The sequence below is a fragment of the Crocodylus porosus genome, unplaced genomic scaffold (assembly GCF_001723895.1).
Source record: "Crocodylus porosus isolate Cpor-Errol unplaced genomic scaffold, CroPor_comp1, whole genome shotgun sequence".
NCBI lineage: Eukaryota > Metazoa > Chordata > Crocodylia > Crocodylidae > Crocodylus > Crocodylus porosus.
In genome coordinates, this window is record NW_017728928.1 from 13,494,313 (window position 1) to 13,516,615 (window position 22,303).

At 49.3% G+C, this 22,303-nt stretch overlaps 1 protein-coding gene and 1 long non-coding RNA gene across 3 annotated transcripts in view; both read right to left on the minus strand.

The window, feature by feature from the left end:
* Positions 1–22,303, minus strand: part of CYGB (cytoglobin) — a 46,552-nt gene that overhangs the window by 9,010 nt on the left and 15,239 nt on the right. The window contains exons 2-3 of one of the 2 annotated variants that reach the window (XM_019542660.1): positions 16,220–16,451; positions 14,515–14,675 (exon numbers count right to left, since the gene is read on the minus strand). In XM_019542660.1, the coding sequence (XP_019398205.1) occupies positions 14,515–14,675; positions 16,220–16,451 (393 nt within the window). The remainder of the gene's footprint in view (positions 1–14,514; positions 14,676–16,219; positions 16,452–22,303) is intronic. The other variant, XM_019542659.1, reaches the window with a different exon arrangement.
* On the minus strand, positions 183–9,381 carry LOC109315108. The gene is made up of 3 exons (XR_002102422.1): positions 2,847–9,381; positions 2,458–2,461; positions 183–196 (listed from the first exon to the last, which is right to left on the minus strand). It is a non-coding gene; the product is annotated as an uncharacterized LOC109315108 (long non-coding RNA).

Consider the following 22,303-nt stretch of genomic DNA (forward strand, 5'->3'; position numbering starts at 1 on the left):
AGGTTGAGGTCAGAAGGGCTATTTAAGTGGTCCCCTCCAGGAAGGAGGTCGGACATTTTTAAAGACATTCACTGAGCAGCCTGGACTTGTGTAGCCCTCTCTCATACTCAGGATCCAGAAGTAAGTAACTCATCAGGAACTTAACTTGGAGCATAGATAATGTACTCTAGTTGCATATCCAAGGGCTACCAAGCCTCTCTGTTTGCTTATGGTTATTCTTTTGCTACTCTTCTGACTTGTACCCCTCCACATGCCTACCCTCTCTATCCAATAAAACTGTCTATTATATCCAGCCATGATGTACATGCTCAAGAGGGATCAGGCAGGCCATCTTGCTCCCTTGGCTCGGCTGACCAAGGGAGGCTAATTTTTAGGCCTCAGGCTAACAGGAGCACTCCTGATTTCAAGGTCTACAGGGCCTGAATATCCTGGGCGGCATGGGGCCCAGACAGACCTGAGTCTGGGTGGTGGCAGCACTACCCCAGGTTTGCGGGTGTGCTCCAGGAAGGGGGTTAGTCAGAAGCTCGTGCTCCTGAGGAGGCATCCAAAGCCTGATCTTTGGTGAGGTGCAGTGAGGCAGGTGGCTCGATGTAGGAGCACTGCCTACTGGCCCACCACAGGCATCAAATGATTTTTTTCCAAAAAGGAGCAAGAGGAAGACAGATTTAACCGACTAGCTGCCTGTGCTTCTCAAAGGCAGTCATGGTCAGTTCAGCCAGTGGCCTCTTTCCGTTGTTTTGCCTGAACAACCTCTTGTCGCATTTGCTTTCTGGCACCTCTGAAAATCAGCTGCCTCTGACGAGGACCTAGATAAAGTAAGCTAAACCACTGAGCACCTACAGCCTTCAGACTAAACCTTTCTCTGCATCACTGTCTGCAATACAAGATGAACAAAAGGACTTCCCTACCTAGGAGGAGGCATAAATGGTGCTCAGATGCTTCAGGGATGGGGTTCCTAGAGGACTTGAGGGATATCCCCAAAGGACTAAGCCCGTATTTTCCTGAAGGCCAGCTCCAAACCAGGCTGATTCACTTGTCTTTGTACTGGACCAGTAGAAAGAACGAGGGTAGAGTCAAGCTCTTTGAAGGGCAGAATTTCACAGCTCTCGAAGTGTGCCTGAGCTGTGAGTAATTAATGCCTCATCTTGCAGCTGGGTCTAGAATTTCATTTCCTAGCTTTGAAGCTGCCTAGAAGAGATCACCACATCCTTGCAAACAGGAGGTTTTGTTTCCATGGGTATGTCTGATTTGAGAGCCATCATTTCAAGGACTTGCACCTGGGATATGTATGTATTGACCCTTCTTTGCCTTCTGGCTTCAATTTTGGAATGTTTCCCACTTAGTCTTATTACATGAATTTTCCTTATTACATGGTTTTTCATATATTCAGAGCCCTCTAAGCCCTGGGAGGCATCCGGGTGTGTGTTATGGTAAGAAACTCCCAGAGGGATTTTCTGAAAACAAAAATAGGGGCGCTTTTCCTCTTCCTGAAAAAGCACAGATTTTGTTTGGATCCTTTTACAACAGCTCTCATTCCAGCAGCCTAGTGAATCGCATCTCTGTTAATGACACAGCAGCACAACTCCATGGGACTGGATTGATAAAACCACATGGGAGTCACTGTAGGATTTCTGACTCTGTGGCAAGCTGCCATTGCTATGGTGGAGTCTCAAAACTGGATGCTGCAGTACTGCTGTGGAACAAGGACTGACACAATACCCAAGGAAGTGAACTCCCACTGACTTAAGAGGGAGTTGGATCTTGAGTGAGAGAAGGTCCCAGAGGGACTAGCAGCACTACGTGGTATAATTATGTTGGAAACAGAACTCGGGGATGCTGGAGGATGTGGTTGAACCCAGCTGGGTAACTAAGCAAGCTGAGTTGAAGCCAAGGCTTCTTAACTCTAACAACCACCTCATGTGGGTGACCAGTAGGAAAGAGACCAGGAAGAGACTGTTGAGAATAATGGGTTTGATTGGTTTATCAACTGAAAGTACAAGGTCAGTTTAATTACACAATTTTGTCCCGTTACAAACATACTAAAAACCTACAAAAAAGAAAAAGTACATCCATCATACACTTAAACGGCATGTAGAAAAAAAGCACATGATCGCCGATAACACGTACAGGAACAGTATCTGCAATACTATTGTTAACACTGACGACACAGAGTTACGGCTGACTGAGTTGGTTCACGTCTGTGGGTCACCATGGGACTGGAGAAGGACATACTAACAATTAGAGACAACCTTAGCTATGGAAAATAGTATTGTTGCAGTTTGTTAAATAGTTTGGACCCACCCTTGAGTTTATCCTTTCTTTTTATTAAAGTTGGTCCAAGCTTTGTTTCTTTATTTATTTAGTCTCTTTCATCCAAGCATCCAATGCTTTTTTTCCTGCCACAGCCTTCTGTTGGCCATGATGATCCTCACACTGACATAGACACAACAGTGTGACTTCACTACAGCAATGAGTAGGGAGAACGTGCTCTGGCTGGTAGACCAGAAAGCCAAATTCTGGTCCCGTTTATGCCAATGAGAAAAACCACAGCAGGATTCTCTGGTAACAGTCGGAGTGCTGCAGTATTGCTATTGGAAGCTGCAGGGCTTTGGACCTTTACTTGCAGAATATGGTTTGGGGGTCCAAATCTCTTAGGTGGTTTTGAGAATCTCAACCTATAAATATATGTTTTAAATCTTAGCCCTAATTCCTTTTCAGAAGCAAGTGTCACAGGGTGGGGAGACAGGGTGGATGGGACCTTTGGCACCATCCGTTTCCTGTCCTGCATTTCCTCCTGGCACCTAATGTCTATACCATCTTTCACCCTGGGGTTGGCAGTGGGCTACACTCCAGATCACCAGTACAAGTCTAGCCAGTACAACCTGACAGTTACTTGACAGCAATATGAAAGGTATAGATGGGCTCCATTCAGAACAGACAAAGGTCCCTGTGAAAGACCCTTGCACATGGCCCTAATTGCTACCGCTACTGGCAATGTGAGCATAGAGGCCAAGGCCTCATTCAGTTGTGTAATTACACCCACGATGAATTTGACCCAATGAGCTGCTCTCACCACTGCTCCTCCCCCCAGTTCCCTAGACTGGCACTGAGATGCAGTGGCAGCGCAGGGTGGGGGAAGTTGACACTGCTGCTGCCTGTTCAGCTTGCCCTGGAGATAAACAGAAGATCCCAGTCTCCAAGCATGCAGCCTCCACAAAATCACTGCAGTCGATTCAGGTCAAAATGCTCTGGCCTGAGGAGCTTGGTCCAGAAAAATAAGAGTCCCAGCGTAAAGTCGGCATGCTACAGAGACCATCCCAGCCCCAGGGAAGTCAATGGCAACTCTCCTGTTGACTTCAGTGGAGGGAGGATTCCACCCAGCGTAAGCAGGAAAGCAGCAGGAAAATCAATGATAAGAGTTCACGAGTCTGAAGAGATGGCTCTGGGGTGCAGCTTGGGAGAAGCCCAGGTGTAGCTGTAAGATTGTGGACAAGGATTGCAAAGGGAGCTAGCTGTGCATTGGTCTTCTCCTCACAGTGTGCCCCAAGGCTTCTAGTATCTCCTGACTTTAAGGCCCCCTCCCAAAAAGCTTACAAATGGAAAGGGAATAGACACAGAAGCATGAATGAACTGGGCTTGGGACTGAGAGAGAGAGAGAGAAACAAAGGGAGAGTGAGTATGTGTTCATGGGGTGTGTAGGATGAATATAACTATTCAGCTGTCTGGGCTATTTTCACAGTTATCAAAGGTCCATTGAGAATATAGCTCCAGTGGTAAAACCTGCCATACTGGAACAGCTAAGATTTCCATAGGTAGATGATGACCTATAGTAACGTTTTTCCACTTGAATTCCAAACAGACAGCACGAGAACTCATCCTATCTCCCTAATTCATGCATTAAGCCCTAGAGGGTCAGGCACAGTGTATGCAGCATGGTCATAAATGCAATTCATCACATAGGCTTAGGTTTAAGCACATGCAGAAACCACGCCTTAACTAAAATGGGAGCACCTTGGGGAGGGGACCAGCTCTTTCAGAATTGGGGTCTTAGCTCTGCAACTTTGCCGGGAGGAAGAGGGGAGCTGTGTGCATGCGCATGTCTTTGCCTGTGTCTGCGCACACAGGCTGCCTAGTAGATTTGAATACTCAGTCCACATCCAAATTAATAGTACCTGAATCTCCAAATCTTTTAGGCAGGTTTTAAAACTTCAACTATGCTGTTTTTCACTTCTACATTTCTACCATCCAGATATTACATGCCATATCTCTGTATATGTTTTTGCACAATCTTGTATGAATATATATTGTGTCTCAGTCAGATGACATTTATAATAATCTTAGAAATAAGCTACACAAATCCACATGCCCTCCCACCCCATCTGGCATGTTCACTTATTGTACTTATGCTGAGATAACCAAAGAAATGTTAGATGAATATAATGAGCTAGGTGCTAGGACATACATGGGTCTCATAGCCCCTGCTACTACCCAACGCAGACTGTTTAGAAAGGGCTCTGTTTATTTTGTGACACCTTTGCATTGTACTGAGTTCTGGGTCACTGTTTCAAACTGCTTCACTGATGAATGAACCCGTCCACTCCAGAAGTGTCATGTTTAATATTCAGGATTGGCAGTTTTGACATTCATTAGATGAAGTCAACTTTGCAAGCACAACAGTTAAGGGATACTTTATTCCAAAGCATCAAAGTAACTTAGGCTGCTAAATCTCATTTTCCAAAGTGACATCGGCAGTTAGGACCAAGTGTTTAAAGTTATTTTGGTGCCCAACTCTCTCTGAAATCAGCAGGGGTTAGGTGCCTAAATAGGTTTAAAAAGCTAGGGCCTAGGAGTCTAAGCACCGTTGACTTTCAGTAAGACTTAAACACCATGGGGCGTATCAATACCATGACTAAGGGACTGTGGAAAATGGCACTTTGGTTCTTATGTCACTGGAGTTCTTTTGAAAATGTTCCCCTGGGACCTTTACAAAAATCACATCAGCTCCCCCAGGACAAAGGGACTGCCACAAAACCAGCTCCTTCAAGCAGCGCTCAGGCCATAGCGAAATGCTGACATCCAAAGATCATGCAGAATTAACATTAGAGGTCTCAAGCTAGCCTAGGACACTCATAAGAAACCATGGGAGTGATCAGCAGCTGGCAGTTGCAGGGCTGCCATTAGGATAGTTGTCTAGGTAAAGTTTCTTACCTTTGCAAGAGACCCACCAAAAAGTAAGCCCCAGCCCTAGAAGCATGAACCTCATCCAAAACAGAGCAACAGCCAAGACTAGCTGAAAGCTTTTAACAACTCTACCGGGGTCTCTGGGGAAAATAAGTGAAACACAACCACAGCCTAGACCATTGCCATCCCTTGTTCAAAGCCTTCACGCCACCTGGCTACCCCAGGCAAAGGATATGGAGCTTCAAACCAAAGGCAGAAGCAGGGGCCAGGGTGTAGAGGTGGAAACCAGAGGCACAGGGCAGAGAGGGAAAATGGTACAACCCACATAGTAAAAAAGAGATTAGGCTGAGCGGGCCTTTTTTGTTCCCTTGTCCCATGTGTGAGAGGATCCTTGCCAAAGGACAAGGCTTTCCATTCAAGGATGGGGATGAGAAGCCAGGTCTAAGCTAAGGAGCAAGAGCAGCTGAGGGAAATGGATGCAAAGCAGGGGGAGGGATATAACCTGTTTGCTGGGCCTGTGCTTGATCTAAGTGCATCCTTCTCTGAAGCATCCTTTGGGGTTTCTCTTTGTCGTCATCTGGCAGTGATCAGCAGGTGAAGCTGCAAACTGGAAAGGGATAACAGATCCTTCCACCCATCAGCTGGAGGGAAAAAAACCCATTTGCCCACATCTCTCTTCCTTACATGCTTTGCCTAGCCAAGTGATAGGCGAGGATCTCTCTTCATCTTCCCCAAGCTGTTGCCTCACCTTGTTAGTGCCAGGCTTACAGCCTGTCACATCTGTTAAGTCTCTTTTAGCTAAGAGATTATATTGTACTGCTGCATTCATGAAGGAATGAGTGGTGAGGCCCTGATGAGGCCCACCAGAGAACGGGAAGATCAGAAGGATGTAGTAAGGACATAGTGCTGTGGAGCATGGCAAAGTCAGTGGGCTAGTGATCATGGTTTTGCTCTCGAGGGGCAGAAGAGCTCAGAGCCTGAAGACATCAGAGGCATGCAAAGCAACCTGGGTCCCCACTACAAAGGGAACCATCCTACTGACTTCAGTAGGGCTTGGATCAGGCCTCAGGAACCGTCTCCTGCTGCCCTTTCATCCTGTACTTACATGCAAGGAGCCCTGCTGATCTCAGTGGGAAGTTTCCCTGACACTAGGCATCAGAAAAGGGGCTTGCAGAATCCGGTCCTACGGGTGGGTTTTGGCGAGCATATTCTTTTGAGCCGAAGCACGTCGGATCCAGGCGTTTGCCTGGGAGCCGCAAGGTGCTACTGCTCTGACAGGTGGCTCGCCCACAAGCCAAGACATAATGCACTGCACGTCCAGAGGGCAGGAGCAAATGGAGGAGAGAGAGAAATGAAGTCCAGAGTCCAAGAATCATCATTTTGAAATGTTGTGATAGCTGCAGGGAAGAGCCCTGAGGACGCAAATACACAGGCCTGCCTGTAACATGGCACAGCTGTGAGCATGCATGTGTACAGGAGAAAACCGTGCTCGGAGCCAAGACCCGGCCTTCCCTTCTGCTCTTCCAGCCTGTATTTCATATTCCTCTCTTATTCTGGAATGATTTCCCTTTTAACTCGCTCTTCTCTCTGCTCTGCTGAGATTTTCCTGATATAAGCAGACCCTGATCTGTTCTGCAGGCGGGGAGGGGGTGTTCGCTTTATCTCTGCCTCTTCCCTGGCACAGCCCCATTTATGTTAATTCCTACAGGGCTGGTAAAAATAAACATGTTTTTGTTTGCATATATTCGAGTGGCCTGCAATTTCAGCTTATTGGATGGAGACCCAAGGGATGACAGCTGTGCACATCTGGATGCTGTTTAGAAAAAGAAACTCTTGAAAAAATACACTGAAGCAGGCAGTGTATTTACAGAGCTGTTGCCTGAAGTGCTGGAACTTCAATGCAACGATCTGCTCAGGGACGGCAACACAAGACTGTCTGAACGTCTGTTCATTCTAGGTGCCACTGTTTTCTGGGTACCTGGTCTGAAAGGCCTCAAGCATCATTTGACCTCAGCAGGCATTTGGGAGTTCAGGGAATACCTAGCAGGCACCAAAACCTTGCGGCATATTATGACCTTTGTGTTCTTGTCCTGAACCAGACCGTTGCAGTGAATCCTGACCCGCCACAATCCACAACCTCCCTGATTTTACATTGCCAAACTAACTTTAACCCATCAGTGGGAGCCTTTCTATTAACATCAGTGAGTGCTGTAACAGGACCAAAATCCACCCAGGCCCAGGTGTATGTAGCTCTAATCCCATCAAACCAATGGTGTTAGACCTGTTTACAGCAGGAATGAATTTGGCCTTTGATGCTTTAAAGGGGAAAAAGATCCTAAAATGAAAAATTAAATTCCCTCCTGGAGGAAATGACTTGGAACATGAGTAAAGGTTGTTCATCTTTTGTAGCACTTAATGGGCCAGAGACACAGCTAGAAAGTAGCATTGCTCCGCTGAAGTCTGCAGAGCTATGCTGATTTCCACCACCTAAGACTTTGGCCCAATGCTGGCCCAGCACTTTGATTATATACATCCATCAATAATCAGAGCCTCAAGGACGCCAAGACCTTTGCACCACTTACTGAACGAACCTCACAGTATCGCCTGGGTGCCCTGGATATTTTCCCTGTCAGATGACTTGTCCTTGTCCTTGTTCTTGCATGGGAATGAGCTCCCCAGATTAGCAGGTCCTTTGCAATTGTCATGACTCTGTTCCTAATAACATGAATGCACAGCTGCAAATGGAGCTGACATTTTGAATACGTCTTTGCAGAGGAGCGGGTAAATGATTAGCAGCTGAACAGACATTTGGATGCTATCTGAAGACATCAGCTGTTGGGCCACTTCTGCAAATAAACAAATAAGAATCCACGGCACCGAGTCTCTAAAAAATTCCCAGATTGTACCCCATGAAATGCCCCCCCAAATTGATATCCTGGTTCCCTGGGCTTCCTAACATGACCAAACCTTTTTGGCTTATAAGAACCTCAGCACTGGGCATGCAGAACTCTGGTGTTCAGACACCATATTGTTTTTGATATCGGTTCCCCTGCATAAGACACACACCTTGTTTTTGGAAAGCAGAATGAAGAAATAAAGACATTTCAGAGTCACAACTGAAAGCTGACTGCCTGGAGCAGAGGGGGAGCCTATTCTTCAGCTTGCTTTCCCTCCCTTTTCTTCTCAGGAAAAAGCTAATGTTTTAACCTTCTCCCAGGTGCTGCTGAATTGGCAGCAGCTTTTGGTTGCTTAGCCCAAAGCTACTCCCAATTTGACAGCGGCTAGGAGCGGGTTAACTCTAGCGCCAGCACTGGCACCCCTGCTATCTCCTGGCCAGGAGAGAAGGGAGAGAAGCACAGCCCCCAGCAGCCATTTCAACATCCCTTGCTTCCATTTGGGCACAGAAGTCAGCTTCTCTGCTTAAGATACACACCTGAATTTTGGAGGGCTAATTTTTAGGGAAAGGTGTGTGTGCTATGTGAGTAAATATGGTATTTATTCTGCTAGAAACTGGAGAAATGCCAGGACAGGGAGGTAGACAATTGCAGCTTGGATGGCCATTTCTATGCAGTTGTGGTAATTTACCCCAAGACCGTCTTCTAGCAGGGTTATTGGTAGTAGGACCATGCTCCCTAGGAGGGTCATTCTCACTGTGATAAGTCATCAGGGGAAACAGCAAGGCTGTAGCTCCTGTCCTGTCAATAAGAGAAGCACCAAGGTGTGTTCCCTATAGGCATGGGCTTAAGTTGCAATGTTCACGCACAGAATGGGATTCAAATCCTGAGCAGTCTAAAGCTGGGTCCATGGTAGACAAAGGCCTGCCCAAAGTTGTGGAAGGGTTTGGAGCTGGTGGCCCCATGGAGAACCACATTTAGCTATTAACCTAATACATTCATGGTGGTTGCAATGGCCAAAGCATTAGCAGTGCCTTTGTAGCCCCTGCCTCTTCCCGGTGCCATGATGTTGGCCACACGATGGCTGTGGTGGATGAGACGGTCAGAGTGGAACTCCAGCTGGGCTCAAGTAGACCAGAAGGCCACTCTCCTTCTCATTTGATTTTTAAAATATCCTCTCTTTCTTCCTGGAAGAGGCCAGATTCCCTGCATCTGAATGTTAACTCCCCATATTTTCATGAAAGGCCTGAAGACTCCCATGCTTGGCGTTCCTTATTAGGACACGGTCAGCAGCTACTACACAGCCCTGTCAGGGCCTATGGAGTGATCAACAGCTGGTAAAAACTAATGTCCTGAAAACATGATATTATCAGAAGAACAGGAGTGTGTGTGTGTGTGGGGGGGGGGGGTGGGCTGGAAGGAATTTTTCCTGTTGATCTAACTTGCCCGCGTGCTCTCCTACAGCCCAGAGGCTGCTTCCTAATCACTCAAAACCATCCACAGATGAGAAGTCTGCTGGGTTTGGATCATATGGGGAAATGCTGACCGTAGGCAAAATGGGTGAAATGGGAGGACTGCAGCGTCTGTTAACCAAAAAGGTGAATTCAGTAGGCACGTGGCACTAGCAGGAGTCATTTCTTAGTCACTAGGGTTTGGTGGGTCCTTTCTGCTCCCTATAACTAGGTAGTCAACAGCATAGAGATCCTACCCCACAGCTTCACCGCCGTTAGAGTCAAGAGAGGCAGGGGCACACATGAGTACTGAATGAGTCTACTGAAACCCCCATTGAGAAGCTGGCTAGCAGCTCTTCCCAAGCAGCTTGTGCCAGGTGTGCCCAGGGGGTCCAGATGCTGCATTTGCTTGGGGAGGCTGTAATAATTTGCGTGCAGTACTTCTCATGATTGTAGCCAACCTGGCAATGGGGCAGCCGATAGAAAGAGGCCAGAGCATCTCAAACACTACAAAAAAGATCCTTTGAGAGGTTCAGTTTGGCTGCTGCTGAGTGAAGTTAGAAATTTCTGGCCATTTGCCTCAGAGGGCAAAGTTCTTTCCCAGGGAAAGTGAACGTATTTATCATGGCCTCGCCTGCTGTTCGGGGCTGGAACAAACTCCTGCAGTCTGCCTTGTTCCCTTCCACACACTGTAAGGAAAACTGGCCTCTCCCTGCCCTCAAACCACGTCAACGCTTGACGCCCTGAAGCTGTTCTGTCTCTCCGGTGCGCCATACGGAGAGCACTTCCTAGCCTGGCTCAGGCCTCCCATTCTGAGTTTACCTTCCCCTTCCTTCCTTCCTGCAGTGACATGAACGTGGGGTACTTCCTGGGGCCTGGACATTTGGCTGCTGGCTCTGGACAGACACCTCTACACAGTGCCACAGAGGCTGCAGTCTCACAGGGGAGCAACGTTGCAGCAAAGGGGTCACAAGAGAAGTGAGCTGCCCGAATCGCAGTGGCTCTCAAAGAGCCTGCTGCACTGCATGCCTGTGAAACACTGTCTCACCATCCCGACTGCAAAGGCGGGGATTGAACCGTTGATGAAAGCCAGGTCTATGCAGCATCTGGGGGCTGGAGGTGACTGTGGTAGAGGTAGGTAGTAGGTACCACCAGCTTTAAGCTAGGAACAGCAGCTAAGCAGACATGTGGGATACTTACTGAAGCAGCTGAAGTCCTTGCTGGTATTAGTACACCCAGGTCAAAACTACTTGGGTATGTCTATCTACCCATGCCACAGTCACCCCACCCCACTGCTCTATACACCTAGCCTAATAGTTGAGAGGCTTTATACACCATGACAGTATCTGAAACTGTTTTGGTGCCCTTGTTGACAGAAGGTACAACAGAGTGACTGAAGGTACATGGAGACTTACTTGCCCCCCCCAGGCCGAGATGGCCCCTTGAAGCCAAGGTCAAGGCACATGGCTAGGACAGTGAGGAGAAGTCTTCATGACCGCTGCTTGTGTTGTACTTTGACACTACAGAAATCTGGTCCCCTGGGTTTCCTCTCCAGCATCTTCTAGCCTGTCAGGCTCTTCTCACATGAGAAGTGAGAATGAAGGAGTCATCTCTGACTGACTGGAGAAAGGGTTTGCTAAGCTGTATTTGCAACTCTCATCAACCCCTTGGATGGATTTTTTCCTTTTTCAAGGTTAACATTTCCCTCGGGCACAAAAGACTCTGCCCCTTTCCTAGAAAAGGAAAGGAGATAAGCTTAGGTTATGGGGCAACTCAAAATCAGCCAACCTTTTCCTGGCACTGACAGTTTTCACCCCAATTCTCTAGAAACAGAAGATAATGGAACTTGTTTAAATTTGAGGCCTTGAACGGTGGAGGGAAATCAAGAGTGGGATATAACAGTCCCAGGGGATCTAGCAGCTGCCACCAAAACTCAGCTCTCTCAGCCCGTCAGTAAACCTGGACCCTGATCTCCAGAATGAGATAGCAGGGAGATCAAGAAGGTCCCACCTGAGATCCCCAAAGAAGTCTTGATCAACTTAGTTGAGGCTAGATTCAGAATCGGCCAAATGCTGCCATTTTGTAGCCACAAGGTGCTGAGAAAGGTGCCAAGTACCCTGGCCCTGATCCCAGCTTGAATGGGCCATCTCACATGCATCAAGTTCATTAGGTGATGAGTGTTTTAATAAATCTGGGCTAGAGCTGAGAATTGTGTTGGATCATGGTCCACACTAGAGCAACAGAAAGACCTGTGTGTCTCAGGTAGATATGGCCATTTGCTTGTTATGCCTCCGTGTAACACGATTATCTTGCCCATGATCACCTGCTTCCTGAGGAACTCCAGACTGGCAGGGATAGTGATGAAGAAACATAATAGACAAAGCCACCCACACATGCTCCTTTCCACTGCAGCCCTCACCAGGAGGAAAAAAAAAAGAGACCTCTGCTCTCCTTGTCACCCTTGCAGAAAGGGAGATGGTCACAGTTAGTGCATGGAGGGAAGGAATTAACTTCCATCAGAATTACTTTGGTCTTCATTGGTAGGAAGTGAGAGGGAAGATAGAAATGCCTGCGCAAGCTCAGTTAGCTCCATAGCAGTGCGTGGAGGAGATCATCACTGGTAGGAGGAGATGATGATGGAGGATTATGAACTTAGTGCTACCAGCGTGTGGTGCTGTACAAGACAGTGATGTAGAACTAGGCCCTATCCCATGGAGCATCCAGTCCAAATAAGACCCTTGTCATCTAGCTAGCTTTGTCTACTAGTAAGGAAGTATGGGGTAGGCAGAGGGTTGCTGAGTAGGTACCACGCAAGTGGCAAGGCTGATCATGTCGTAGCAGCTTATTTACAAGCTAAGTACAACACAATTGGCTAGAGCAGTGCTATATACTGCTAGGGCATTGACAAGGGGAGTCTTGCATGGTAGTTTAACATTCACATACCCTGCAAGGTGTCCAGGAAAAGCAGAGAGACAGACAGACAGGCAGGCAGAAGAGGAGGGCAGAGAAGAGAGGAGCAAACGTACCAGAATGGGAGGCAATACTATACACAAATCATACACAGTTCTTGGGAAGAGACATCACCCTAATAATTACTACACCCAAGATTTCCCCACACAGCCCCTATGACTAGAGGCTGCTTTGGGCCCAAATCCATCCCCTAGTGGAATTTAGCTCAGAGATAACATGCTAGTAGAAGTTCCTGGGTTCGGATGGTGCCAACAGAGACCGGGTGACAGAGATCAGCCACTTGCTTAAACCACAGCTGGAAGCTGAGAGCTTCTCAGAGAGGGATGAGAAGAGGCAATCATGGCATAGGACGCCTGGTGAGCTCGCCCCAAAGCTTTCAGCTTCCTTGGTGTCATGACACAGGGATAACTTGCCTCTGAATTATTTGACCAGCTTGGCCTCCATAGCACCTTACAGACATTTCCTGCTTAACCCCCACAACACCCCTATCAAATAAGGGGTTATGTGCTTCTTTCCCTTTGGACAGAGGTGGGAAATTGCAGCAGAGCAGATAAGTAAAGTGACCAAGGCTAAAAGAGGAGTCAGTATCAGGGTTAGGACTCCAAATCTGATGCTGCCTACTCCTAGGCTCATGTGGCTACACAGGGAGCAGGGAGAGAGCCAATGGGTAAACAGGCATGTGATGAATTAGTTGGTGCTCGTGATACCGATGGGGATGGAATCAGCGTTGTGTATGCGGTGATTTTTTACCAGGCACTTTATTTTGAGGAACCCAGTTTAATTTTGAGGATAAATATATACTCAGAGTCTCAAGGTACTTCTAAATGGAGCAGGGATATTTCACCGTACTCAGGAATCCATCCCTAGCATGTCCCCCCTTTCCTGATCACTGCATACTTCGCTCTCCCAGTCAGGGTAAGTTAAAAGTATCCTGGGGCTGGAGGCATTAAACCTGCCCTTTCCCTTGCAGACACTCACTGCCCTTTTCCCAGGTGTCGGGTGGGGAGGGTGGACATTGCATGTAGCACATGTTGCCTGCGCCAGTTTGTGCCTGCTTCCTTCTTACCTTGTGATATATTGGGAAGGGGAAGAATTGAAGGGACCCAACTGGTTTTCAGTGCACCTTCTTCTCCCTGGATCCATGTCTCTGCAACTGGCAGTGATCAGCCACCTACTATGCATTGACTCATGGGTTACCTCTGACGGCAGGTCACAGATTCTGTGCTAGTCCTTCCCAGCCTCCCCCATAGTCTTGTGCGCCAAGCCACCAGGGTCCCCCAAATGAGGAGAATGCCACTGCCCTCCCTACCCCACCTGAGCTGCTTCCGGGGCGCCCACCCCCAGGACAACGTGCCACAGCCAGCCAAGGAGGGCCCTTGTGCCAGGGAAATACCAACTATTTCAGGATGCAGGTGGACAAGAGGGGACTGGTTGGGCTGCTCCTGAGCCAGCGATCTGCAGTTCAGGGGGATTTCTCTGCATCCCTCACAAATCTGGGGCCGGAGTCTTATCAGGTGGGTTTTACAAATGCAACCGAAACAACAGCTTTGGGTTGGCTTTGCAAACCACACAGGAGACCAGAGCCTTAGCCTGATAAATCACAAGTCCCATGAGGCCAGGAGCAATTTTAACCCGGACGAGGGTGGAGCGGACTTCCCTTGGTGAGGAGGGACATGAAACTCTTCAATAAATTTGGGTTGCACATCGTTGCCTCACAGCAGAATTTGAGCCAGTGCATCTTGTGGCCATCGAATCAAGAGCTATGTTCTGGGTTTGGGGAGGTCAAGTAACTTCCTGGCCTGGGCAAGGAAATGGTGCCACCAAGCAAAATGGTTCCCCACCCCCTCCCACTGCAGAGCCCCACCCACTTTTTGCCGTATAGAGATAAAATTTCGACTTGGCTGCAACAGAGCTAACCCTACCGGGCCACTCAGATCAGTGAGGATCTTGAGAGGAGACCATAGTGAAGTCCTGATGTGAGCCCCTCCTGGCCCTTCCCTGTCCCCTTGTCCGCTCACATGGTGGAGTTTGGATACTGCGCCCAGCCCACCTCCTTGTACGCGGCAGTCACGTTGGTGTAGATGAGGCTTCTCATCTTGGTCCAAGCTCTCTGCACCTCTGGGGTGAAATCATTGGCATATTCTTCAGCAATGACCTCCAGCATGACACCGGTTAGGATCTGAGGGAGGGGGGAGACAGAGGAGAGTTACCAGGTTCTCCAGGGCACAGGAGGAGCGGGTAGAAAGCAATGGGGTAGGAGCCCCTTCTTCAAAACAACCCTACTGCTGAGTTTTGGCCATTTGCCCTCTGACTGAGCTAGCTAGTAACCATTGAACCACAGGGCTAGAAGAGACATCAACTGTCATGGCACCATAACCTGATATTGGTCCCCCCCATCTACAGCTTTCAAAGAGGCTCACAAATGTTTGTTCGCCTCACCTCAAGGCATAAATTGCATTGGGCAAAGGGGAAACCTGAGGCAACTACAAGCTCAACCATCCACTCATTTTCAGGTGTCTCAGATTTTGGGTTCCTAATTTGAGACGCATTCACCTGCTCCTGCTCCGCTTATGCCGAACGCAGAAACAAGGCAGCAGAGTCGTGTAGGTGCTCCCTGCCGTCACTCACCAGGTCTCTGTGCCCAGCGTGTTCAAAAGTGACCTCAGTGGGTCTCGCCAGCCCAGGCTTCACTGCCTCATTCCTTGGCCCAAGCTGAGCTACCCCAGGCCTGATGCACCTCAGTGCTGACAATTCACCATTCTCACTGAAGGCAGTGGCAACTGTGGGTATATAACTCCCTTGAAATTCAGGCTCTAGGGGATGTGGCATCTATGTGAGCCATGGGCAAGTGGTTCAGACACATTTGTAAGTTCAGATTTACAGACGGTCTCAAGATGTTAAGTATGGGCAGAGCAGGCCATAAGCACTGCAGGGCAGCTGCAGAGTGTGAAGCTGGTTAGCCAACCCAAGCCCAGTGGTGTGTGCCAACCACTTGAGGACCCATCCTCCAGCACTTGGTTTTCAAAGGTGCCATGCACCCACATTTCCTTCAGCTCAACACTAATGTATATCAGACCCATGGTATTTTGTACTGGGCCAAATCAAAGTGCCCCAAAGCTTTTGCAAGCTTTGTCCTAAGAAACTACTTTCATGTCACCCAGAAAATCAGTGACAGTTCAAGGACGAGAACCCAGGAGCCCTGCCCCTGCAGCCTGCCTGCCCCCATTCCAACGGAGCAACAATGAAAAATTCCCCAGGAAGTGGGTTTCTGAAGATAAATTGATTTAGGCCATTTAGAAATGTTTTCTTTTGATGCCACAGAAATGGCTCACTCCTGTTCTGACTTTGCACGTTATTACCTCTCGTGTTGTGTGATGCAGAAAGTTAGGGAAAGTCATTTCAAAATGGAAAACTAAACCATTCTGCTCTTCTCTTCATGGAACCCACCATTTTGGGTCCTTCTTTCTTTTCCTTTCAGAACGGACGTGCGCGTGCAAAGCGCTTGGCTTTCGGCAAATTGGAATTTTCTGGTGGAAAAATGTTCCATTGGAAAACTTCCAATCAGATCTAGGAAAGGCCCATAAGGCTGGACAGCGTCCTTGGGAGTAGGATGAACTTGTGCAGCCGTCAGGGGACTTGGCAACACTGCGGTGTCAGTATGATCCTTCCCTCCTTCCCTTGCTTCCCCGTGAAGCGTCAGAGACCCTCACTCCAGCCCTTTACCTTGAAGTACACAGGCTCCACTTTGTGCTTGAGAGCATGGGCCTTGCCCACCAGGGCCAAGACAGAGGAGACCTTTTCAGAGTCGTTGAGGTTCTCTACCACAGTGTTGATGGCACCCATGACCCGCCGGGCATGCTTGCGCAGCTGCAGGCTCCTTTCCATCTCCAGCGGGTCTTCCATGTGCTTGAACTGGCTGAAGTACTGCTTGGCAGATGGGAAGTTGACAAAAAACCTGCGTTGTGCAGTTGAGAGAGAAGAAAAGTGGGGGAAAAAGAGAGAGAAGCCAAGTTAATTTCCCTGGGAGATGGATGTAGGTTGATGTAAAGCAGGGGAAGGGGCTGACGGAGAGCAGGGGGAGGCAGATGCGGGGTCTACACCCGGCTCTCTCAGGAACAGAGCGAGTGAGTCCATCTCTTTCAAGGATGCTGTGATTTTTGAGGCAGAGCATTGCATCTCCCACGGCATTCATGAGAAACTGTGAAGCGTGGCTCCCCTGAAAGTCAGCTCATTAACTCCTCTGCTCTGAGAGTTAAGTCATCTTCCCAGTCAATAAATATTCATCATCCTCATCATTAGCACTCTTGTATCGGCAGGCCCCAACCCAATTCAGGGCCTCCTCATGCTAGGCACCGTGCCCACACAGAGTGTACGATCCCTCCTGTCCCAAAGAGCTTGCAGTGCCTTTGCAAAGACATTTCTTCTCTCAGCAAACAGTCTCTGAAAAAGACACCCCTCTGAGGGCTCCCCTCAGCCCCACGGCAGCAGTTTTCCCAGGCTTTCCTGAGGAAATGAGCTGCGCTTTGTCCCGGCGTGTCCACATAAACTGAACAGTCCTCACCCAGTCACCCCTCTTACGAATCCCAGGAGTCTTCACAAGTGTAACTAAGAGTAAAATTGACCCAAAGGATCACTAAGGGCTTGCAATGAGACCTGGGATCAGGGCTGAGGAGGCTCCCATGGAGCTGGTGCATCCAGGAGCTACTGCCTTGCCCACTGGGTGACCCTAGGATGGTGCCTCCTCCATGTCCTGAGAGAAAAGAGAGAGAAAGGAGCAGCCCGGAGGAGAAAGGAATGGTCCAGCCTCAGCCGTCCTTCCATGACACCCACAAAGGAGGTAAAACAGCTACAGGAGCCACTTAGGTCTAACAAGACAACTTAACCCAGGGGTGGGTAAAATGCAGCCTGAGGGCCAGATGCAGCCCACCAGCCCATTCTATCCAGCCCGCGGAGCCCCTAAAAAATTTAGAAAATTAATATTTATCTGCCCCTGGCTGCCTGTCATGCGGCCCTTGATGGCTTGCCAAAACTCAGTAAGCGGCCCTCCGCCCAAAATAATTGCCTGCCCCTGACTTAACTCCTGATGAAGTTCAGCGGACATGAAGGGAGTCAGGGATGCCTTAGCTGCACAACACCAACCCCTTGAGCCCATCTCTATTCCCCAGTGGTTCAGGTGTCCACACTTGGACTCAATGATCTAATAGGTCCCTTCTGACCCTAAAATCTATGAAAAAGCTATGAAATCTATGCCTTTGCTGCTGTTATTTCAGGCCCCTGTAATCTGCTTGGGAGAGAGAGAGCAGCAGCAAACAGGTTGTTTCAGTTGCTGCTTCCTTAGGAAGGCGGCGTATGGGCATGGAGCTGAAATGCTGGGGACAAAAGGGCCCTGGGACTTCTCCTCTGAGCTTGGAGTCCTTCTGCCCTGTGTGGAGTACCTGTCTCGGGGCAGAGACCCTATTCTGACACGCTAATGAATCGAGCCAGCTCCGTGTACCAGAAGGTAGGTGGCGAGGGTGCCTGGAAGGGCAGAAGACGCCCTCTCATAGACCTCTGCGCATCTTCCAGCACCATCGCTCGCAGCAGGTTGCCTCCAAAGTGCTGTAACTCCACCGATGTACCTGGCGTTACTCCAGATTTACACCGGGCTGAGCTAGAAGAGGATTTGGCTCATCCTCGCCACTCCAAACATCCGAAGGTTTGAGCAGCTGTGCACTCTCTCTGTCTCCTTATGTGTGTACATTAGACTGGACGGGAGCCAGCGTAGGCTGCTCAGGAGGTGGTAGACTCGGCTCCTGGGGCTGTCCCCTGATGTCTGCATTGTCCGCAGCTCCAGACAAACACCCCCCGCCAGCCAGCTGCCTCCTCCCTTGCACCAGGCTGGCACATACACGCGCCCCCCTGCACACAGCTTGTTGCACCCCCATCCAATGCATCTTCCCACCTCAGAGGCCAGGTGGGCTCATCGCCTCTGCTCACCAGCCCATGGGTAATTGCAATTTGAGGAGCAGATTCTCGTTTACCACTTCATTATCCTCTCCCCCTTCTGCTGGCTCACAGAGGATCCGGGGGTGGGGGGGTTGCCAGGAAAGCAGCGTGAGGCAGCGAATGGAAGATACGGCACTTCTGTTGCTTCCCCGAGGCATCTGGGATTCATCAGATGGCCCAAAATAGGTTTCAATGTGTGAAGAGTGTGCAGCGGGGTGGGGGGAGGTGGGGGATAAGGTGTCGGCTTTAAAAGCAGAGAGGGAGCTGCAAAAAATCTCCTCTTTATTATTTTGGAGCCTCCCCCAGTAAAGGCCTTGCGGCACATCTGTTCCCTGTCAGGGAAAATCATGTTCTGGGCCTGGATCCCTTCAGGTCCCACCGTCCTGGCTCTTTTAGCCCACCTCTTTCTATTCAGCAAGACAGAAATGGAGGGGGGCTTTTAAGAGAAACGCAGATGGTATCACAGCCCGGGGACAAGGCTTTGGGGACCCGTATCGCCTCCTGCCAGAGCGTTAGCAAGATGGATGAGCCTCATTAAAGCAGGACAGTTGTGGCTAGGGAGATGTTATTGTTATGGATGTCCCCGGCCTTTCCGAGAGACCATCACTATGAATGCTCCCCCGATCCCTGTGCTTCAAGGTTTCTGTCTGCAGTGCTTCCCAGCAGAGGGACAGATGTTCCTCCTCCCTATGAACAGGATTTCTTCTGCTGTTCCTGCTTGGCTATGCGCCCCTGCCTCTGCACCCGGATCCTTGCTAACTCCATTCTGCTGAACTTCTTTCTCTGCCTCTTCTTCCTTCCTCCCCACCTTGCAAGCTGTCACACTAGATAAGAAAGGCAACAAACAGCCCTGAGCACACAGACTGGAAAAAAATCAATACCACTCTCAGTACCCAGATGCCCTTCACAATGTCAGATCTGGTCATCTCAGTGCCCGGGGTCCCAAATCTCTCCTCTGCAGTGACATTCCAGGCTGCTCTTTGCTGGCCTGTGTGGTAGCCGGACCATCCTCCCAAGGGTCTGCCCCCCACGTGCCAGGCTGCAGTATTGGAAGAGCCGCCTAGCAAACCCTGCTGTCACGCTGCAAAGGTGGCGAGGGGCGCTTGTCCCTCCTGCCCACCTGTGCAGTGCTGAACGAGGGGCATTCAGCCGTGGAGACAGGACACAGGGAAACAGCCACCAGAAGAAGAGCCACCCTGACTTGAAGGGTGGAAGATGTCTATCACGAAACCTGTGTCGGTGCCAAAGCATGGAGGTCCTGAGCCTCTTCCCAGGGCAGGAGCCAGAGATCAGGAAGAAACACTGTGGACATCAGCGCAGTGACACCAGGGAGCGAAACTCCTGAGATCTGGTGCAGGACCTGCACAGAGCTGGCAGTCAGATTCATGGCCAGTGCAACCCCGTGGCATCCAGAGATGGATTTCCCTAGTGGAGGTTTTCCCTGTCTGTGGTTCTTAAGGACCAGCTTTCATCTCCCAGCCCCTGAGGATACCATGTGTACCCGGATGGGCTGGGAAGAAGCCTGAGGTAAGCTGCTTGAGGTATTTACATTAGAGATGTGGCAAGCTGTTTCACTTGCAAGTACAGCCCAGGGCACACATGGCATGCTCCACTGTGCTTCACTTGAATTGTGAGCTACCAAGGCAGGCTCAGGTGCCCAGTGGGCCTGAAAGCCCAAGCGAGGCATTTAGACAGACCGAGAGAAGCAGTGTAGTATTCTGGGGGCACAGTTCTGCTTGCAATGGTTGTAAATGGGGATGTGCCAATGGAATCGCACTGATGTTAGTCTCGTGTGAAGTGGGGGAAGGACCTGTGTGTATCGCACTAGAGCTGGCTGAATATCTGGAAAAAAAAAAAATGGTGAAAATGTGTTCAGGCAAAAGCTGAGAATTCCCTTTGCTATTCACTGCCCCTTTTATTTCTTCTGTGTTTGCAAGTTGCTCTGTGTTTGCAAGAAACAGAAGGTGTTGTGAGTACTTGTTTTCTCTTCTCTTGCTCTGCCTAATGTTTAAATGCATTGCAAAAAGACAAAGTTCACTAGCCTTTTATGATGAGCGATATGGCAATATTTCCTCTAACCAAGTTTTAGGTGATTAGTACCAGCAGTGGAAGGGTAATCCATAAAGCCAATGGCAACCCCCAGGTAGATATCTCTGTGGCCAGAGTGTCAGAGCATCATCCGGTCCTTTACATCAGGGCTGTCTAACTGACAACCTGCAGGCCACATCTGACCCATGAGGGGCTAGCCTGGGGGCTCCTGGTCTCCCACCACTCCCCCATTGCTCCTCAGAGAGAAGTTGGGCAGGAAGGGACCTCCACAGGCCATCTGGTTCAGCCCCCCGGCTGAGGAAGGATCATCCCTCTCCAAACCACCCTGTACAATCCATAATCTAAACTCTACATAAGACTACCATCAACCCTGACACAACACAGACCTAGCACCCTACCTGGCCACAGGTACAGCATCCTGCTTCTATAAACAGTTGTTAACATGCTCAAGAGATCCCTGGTAGAGGGTCATGCCCCCTGCTACAGAGGAAGGCAAAGTCCCCCCCAGCCCATACCAATCTGACCATGGGGTCAAATTCCTTCCTGACCCCAAATACGGTGATTGGTCTGATTGTGAGTGGAGGAGCAAGACCCTCCAACCAGGAGCCTCTGGCTTTGGTCCCAGCAGGAGCACTGGCACACCCCGGGGTCTCTGGGCCGTGGCAGCACAGCAGAAGGAGCCCAGGGAGCCCACTGCCCGTGTGGCAGAGGGGCAGCAGCACGCTCCGGAGTAGGGTCCTGAGGGGTGCATGTGGCATGCATCCCTTGTGGCATGCAGCCCCCAACCACTCCAAAGTCAGATAGCTCTGCTTTACTTAGTTATCTTCACACCAGTTTCCTTGCAAAAAAGGGATGGCCTATTACTATTCCCTCTTTAGAGATGAGACACTGAGGCACAGACAAGCTGAGGGACTTGGTCAAGGTCACAGCAGTTCTCTGTGGCAGGCTAGGAGACCATCCTTCCTCTGCATGAATAAACTTAGGCCCTTTGGAGTGAAACCTGTGGCCTGGATCAGGGGGAAAAAACACAAAACGTTTGATTCAGAAAAGAAGCGCCCAACGTACCTCACTTAAACGTGAATAAACCTTTGGAAAAAGCAGCTCCTAAGTAATTGCCAATAAATTCAGAAGATTAAATTATCTTAAAAGAGAGCCATAAGCAGAGAAAAAGAAGAAGAGGGAAAGTAACTCTAATTATGTTTACTAGGAGGCTCTCCCCCGTCCCTCCCTCCTCTCCCGCCTTCAGTATCTATTTCTGTAATTCAAACATCTTCATATCTGGGAATCCCCTTCCTCCCCCTTCATCATGGTCATTACAAATATGATATTTACCACCACTGATCACGCAAAATGATTGATAAAAAACAGATGCCCAAATCCTGATGTCGTTCAGTTCCTTTTTAAGTGATTCCATTCTGCTCTCGCGTCCGCTTTCCGCGAACGGCAGCTGGACAAAACGGACAGGATGTTCTAAGAGCAATAGTTTTTTTCCTTCTCCCTTCGTCCCTGTTAACCATTTTAAGGAGAGGCTCTTTATCAGCAACAGAACCAAAGGAAATAATTAAGGTGCGAGATTACTGCAAATCCAGGGGTTTTGCTCAAGGGATCGAAGCTTATCACTGCCACAACACCCACGGCAGATAGCCCATCCAACAAATTAACTCATAAAGTAATTTCTGAGTGTGGACACATTTCCTTCCCCCCCTCTCCAGGGCAGAGCTGACTGGATACCCAGCCTGCCTAGACTGCAGTCGATTGCCACATGCTTACTTG